Here is a 5,515-nt window from a genome sequence, read left to right on the forward strand (position 1 = left end):
CCAACGGGTATTGGGAGATAGGTGCTTCTTGATGCTTATTTTGCGCTAATATGAATGCCAGCTGCGATAATAATTATGCGTAAACATGTTGAAAGAAAATGTTAAGAGTGAAATATATGTACGCTGTGCTTTCTATCGATTTAACGAGCTTTTTCCTTTTCTTGCCAGAGGATGTTCTTGAAAAGACGCGGGGACGTAATCATATTCAGTTACCACTCTGCTTACTTCATGCTCAGTACGCCGATTCTCGTCCACTTCTTGCTTCAACCGAAGCCGCTATATAAAGCTAAACCTGCCAATTTCCGAATATCATAAAAGCGGTAGCGTGCCGCGCCCGCTGAAGCAAGCGCGTCGCCGCCAAGCGAAACCGGAACCGACTTGCCCTGGTGGCGATCGTCAGTCACGTGACCTGTCCCGCGTCGCGAGCGGGGCAAGTGAGCCGCCGGAGCGAGCTGCTGCATCGGAAGCAGAGGAGTGAGTGGCGAGCGGTCGGAGAGCGCAGTGCAGCTAGCTCGGAGGGTGCGTTTTGGGCAGGAAGGCGCCAACAGGCCGGGGGGGAAAGGAGCCTTTCAGGTGTGCTGCGTGCACAAAGTGGAGGCCGGTGCGGCCCGAGGGCCATCGTGGTCCTCTCAGCCATGGTCAGCGCGGGTATTCGCCATGCCGTCTTCATTTGCTTGGTGATCCGGACCGTTTCTGGTGAGTGACATACACCTTACAGGTTCGCGTGTCTGCGCGCAGCTTTGGCGAGATTCCCCTGTCCCGTAGCCGGAAAGAAGACCGTTGGGGAGCACGTTTCCTCGTCGCGCTTCAGCGGACTGCCTAGTGAGAAAACGCGCGCCGTTCGTTGTTCCCGCATCGGAGCGGGGTTTGTTTACCTCTCTGACGGTGTAAAATAAAGGAACGGAAAGCATGTCAGGCGCGAGTATGTCGAGTGTGACGTGCTGGCAAAGGAAGGAGACGGATTCCGGGGCGCTGTCAATGCAGGCAAAGCTTCAAAACACCGCACGTGAAAAGCCAACCGGAGTAGCGTTTACAAGGGTAAATACCAGCGGAATTGGGCTTCCCTGGCGAGCTGCCAGCGCAGCTTCCGCGGCGCGCCAGTCGAGGCGCTCGCTTTGAAAATGCGCACAGTAGCCGTGTTTCTGTCGGCGCTGCGTTGGTGCGGGAACGCGCGGACGACGACTTTCGCGGGGGCATACGAAATGTGGCTGGGTCGGCGGCATGTCCGCGAGTGATCTCCGGCCATCTATACAGCGCGCTCGTTGATCGGCGCACTACAAAACGCGCGGTACCTTGGTACCGGTGCCCCCCTCCCTGTCGCAGGGCTTCGCATAAGCGGGCCGGGCCTGGTGCTCCAGGGGAACTCCCTGTGGCTAAACTGCAGCGACGACCACGGTACTGCCCCCAGCGCTGTGTGGTGGTACAAGGACAATATGAAATTCTACTCGTACGATCGGCAGGCCGATCCGCCCAGCCGTAGCTACCGGGTGCCCGGTGTGCACGTGGACGTGAGTAGTTAGCCAGGCGTCGTGCGCGGCGAGGCACTGAAGCTCCCACCTGCTGCAGCACGCCCAGTCGAGCGAGGGGTTCGTGCGCTTGCTGGACGCGGATATCCGAACGCGGGGCGTGTACCGCTGCGACCTGGCGCTCGAGCCGGGGGTCGTGCCGCAGCACGCGCAGCAGCAAGTCCGGGTGGTCGGTGAGTAAGCCCGCCAATGCACCTGCGGCGTAGAGATTGTAGTCCGCACGGGAATGGGGGCGACGTCTTGTAGAAAACGACGCACGTGCGGGCACTGCTCCTACGACCGTGACTCTGCCGCTGAGGAAAACTTTCACGACTTGAGCACTCTGCCTTGCGAAGCTTCGCCGGTAGCCCTATTTGAGACACCATTTGTTCAGCGAACCCAAGAGCCTGTGCCACGTAATATCTGCAGCATCAGCTGAGCCCTTGAAACGCATGCATGGCTGAGAATGCCCCCTCGGACCGCATGAGCATGAACTGCCAGGGCTGTCTTGCTTTTCTAATGTTTTGTGTTCTGGCCCTGCGAGGACATTAATGACGACGGGATCATGAGAGCACGCCGCAAAAAGATATCTGGCACATCTTCGTTGCATTCTCTTTGATGCGATTCGTCAAATGGGATATCCATGAGACCCGGCGGAGCGACCGGGCTTGTCAGAGGGGCGGTTGCTGAAGCTGGGTCGCCTAAAAAGCGATCAAATTCAGCTTGCCGTATATAGCTGATTCGGTGCGTTCCCTTCGACTGCCTGCAAATCCGTGTGGTATCTTGCCAAAATGTTTAGTGGAAGTTGTGAGAAAAGGAGCGTTTCCTACAATCATATTAATTAAGCGCTGAGCACATAATTAAAATGTCATGTGCAAAGCAGGGGTCGCGCACATATGTGGACATATGCGTAAGCTTCGAGGGAATTCCTTTAATTCTTCCCCACTGCGATGTTCCTGAACTTTTCCCGTCAATCCTATATGGATGATGTTTTAGCCTTTCGTGGGCGCAGATAATGCGAATGAACGTAGCACGCATAAATAAAAGGACTTCCTGTAGAAGTGTCCGACTAGTGCTTTATTGCATTGACAACTCCAAGCTCCGAATGATGGGTGCTAAACAGCGTAGCTGCAAACAACCCCTTGCAGGAATGAGTAGCAATATGCCACCTGGAGCTCGCATTCCCTTCCTCTACATCCACAACTGAAGTCGTTCCCGACTCCTTGCGGATTTGAATTCCGCCAGCCTGCCCATGTTACACCCTAGACCAGCGCGTCTTTTGATAAAACCATCACATAATACATTGGTGTTACCGTCAAACGCATAACGAGGGATTGTTTGCCTATATGTGCTTGGTTGTCGCGCCACCGAATAAGGTTGCGCCAGTGGAATTAAGGGCTCGAAGACGCGGCTCGTTGTTCTACATACACCTGCGCGATCGATGACAGACGGGAGACTGCTAGCTAGTCCGCGGCTTGTTTGATCGAATCGTGATGGCAGCATCGTCTCGTTGCCTTGATCAGATGCTCGTGCCAGTACGGGATGTTGGGATCACCCTGCTCTAAGTCGCTCGAGGCAATTTGAATTATATACGCGGTGGCCGCTTCGAAAGCGCTGATATGTCGCGGGACGCAACGCCGCGACGTTAACTGTGCCCGCCCTTGTTCGGTCGCAGTAAGCTCGTTCACAAAGCGCTTAACCTACTTTTCAGTGTCACAGGTTGTTGCCCATCCACTCCGGTGGACTCTATAAATCATTAGCAGTCGCCGTCGGACTTCGTCACCCCCTTGTTTCAAAAGCCACCACGCAGAATGCATCGAAATCGTTGCGACGCTTTGGTGTAATTGACGCCACTGCAATCTTTAAATGTCGTTAAAACTTGTGTTTACTGTCTTCCGAAACGCACTTCAAAAGCTCAGGTCAGAACATTTTCGAACCGGTTGATGCCCGGCGGAACGGCATCGCCTCACTGTCGTTTCAGCTGTGAGCTCCTATATAGAGCGCAGGCACCGAATGGCTGCCCCCGTTCGACGGCGGCGTTTCCGTTTCGCAAGAACCTTCTGTTTTGTCTGCTTAAATGAAGAGCAGGAAGCTGTGCACTACCATTTCCTGTGTAACCGGCATAAAAACATTAAGAGCGATATTTAACCAACACCTTTCTTGGAACGTGCACGTTCAGAGGTCTCAAAGATTTGTGGTGTACTCATGAAGCTTAGGTACTTCCTACCTATAAAGACAAAGCTTTTAATTTACAACTGTCTTTTTTTCGTCTCACTTGTTATACGCATACTTACTATGGCGTACAACCATGCACCGTTAGTAATCTCAATAAACTACATATATCTTACAAAATAAAGTACTTTGTACTATCGCTATCATTCCTTATGCATCTCCCACAAAATTTCTATTCCGAGGTTTTCGGGTCATTCCTTTTCACTCTCTTTACGAACACCTACTCATACGCCACTACATTAGGCAAAGAAAGTTTAATCGCACGTTACTGCGGGACATTGCCAAACTCGTAATATCGATGTCACACGGCGCACTTTTGAACGCGATCAAGCTCGATCCGGATCGAAATTCTTGACTGCGATTGGCTGCCTCGCGCAGCTTGGGTGAAGGAGCCAATCACGGCCGAGAAATTCGATCCGGATCGGGCTTGATCGCGTTCAAAAGTGCGCCGTGTGACACCCGTATAAAAAACATAAGCTCACGCCAGCTTCGTCGATCCGTACCTTGGCATATACCCTTTATAGCAGGACTGGTTATGGATGCCAAGGACTACAGCACTATTTGCCCTTTACTCTAAAGAAACTACAGTCATTAAATATTAATCCAAATGCACTCACAGCTCAAACTTGGAATTAGCATAAAATCACAGGAAGAAAAATCTATAAGAGATGCGACGGTGGTAGTCCGTAACACGCACGCCCTTTTTTTGTATTAATTTTAATCCCATCTATGGCCGTGTTAATGTGATGCTACCATTATTGTTACTTTGCTATTACTGTTTTTGTGTTTGTGCGAAATGTACCACATTATATACTGTCGCTGACAACACCATTTCTATTAACTTTTTTTTACCATTATGTGCATTTCGTTTGGTGGCGCGCCATCTTCTACATTTCCATTATTACTGTCTTCTGCTATTCCCTTTATTATTTTCAATTGTTCGCAATATGTTACACTATATTCCCTGCTTTTAGTACTTGTTTTCACTATTATTTTCTTCGCAGCAGTTGTTGCCAATGAATGCCATTGGGGACATGGTACCATCCAAGCCAACGTTGTTAGCTTTTCTGCCGCGTTCCCAGCATCCCATTTGTGGAAAGATGCGAAATAAAGTTGAAAGTTGAAAAATAAAGTTGAAAGTCCCGTGCCGACCGTTTTCCATAAGAGTGACAGGCGGCCTTTGAAGACGTGAACAATCACTTGTGAACTATATCATTTGCGAGAGATCAGTACTCCAGGTAGTAGTAATTGGTTGTTTATTTTTACATAAATTATAGAAATTGAAAGGAACTATACTGCTGACCGCACTGTAACTGTATACCTAGTTCTGCTAACACCTGAACGGCGGTCAGCAGTGAGCGGGAAAGGGACAATGAGAGACTAGGACTAAGGAAACTATTTGCAAATGTACAATGTGGTGGCGTGGAGCAGAGGTAGTACACCCGGCCTCTAATCTGAAGGTTGTAAGTTAGAATCCTCCTGCAGTCCACTACATTTTCAGGCATGGAGTGGCGTCTGACACCGGCAATATATATATATATATATATATATATATATTGCCGAGAGCTATAGTGGGGTTATACTAGTCCAGATGCAACCCAATTTCTAAGCTTCAACAAAGTCACTCCCTCACCAGAATTGGCCTCCCTGGTGCAGTATTCGGCCACTACCTCCCTCATGACTCCACAGTGGCCATGTAATGCGTAGGATGGATAACCGGTGGATCATTAGAGTTACGGAATGGATACCAAGAGAATGGAAGCGCAGTCTAGGACGGC

General features: G+C 50.3%; 1 protein-coding gene across 1 annotated transcript; it reads left to right on the forward strand.

Annotated features, from left to right (window-relative positions):
* Window positions 1-433: 433 nt before the first annotated feature.
* On the forward strand, window positions 434-5,199 carry LOC119438437 (uncharacterized). Its single transcript, XM_049665863.1, has 3 exons — window positions 434-696; window positions 1,324-1,508; window positions 1,567-5,199. The coding sequence occupies exons 1-3, from the start codon at window positions 636-638 to the stop codon at window positions 1,705-1,707; spliced, it is 387 nt and encodes a 128-aa protein (XP_049521820.1). The 5' UTR covers window positions 434-635; the 3' UTR covers window positions 1,708-5,199.
* Window positions 5,200-5,515: the final 316 nt, after the last annotated feature.

This window comes from Dermacentor silvarum, chromosome 1 (assembly GCF_013339745.2).
Source record: "Dermacentor silvarum isolate Dsil-2018 chromosome 1, BIME_Dsil_1.4, whole genome shotgun sequence".
Taxonomy (NCBI): domain Eukaryota; kingdom Metazoa; phylum Arthropoda; class Arachnida; order Ixodida; family Ixodidae; genus Dermacentor; species Dermacentor silvarum.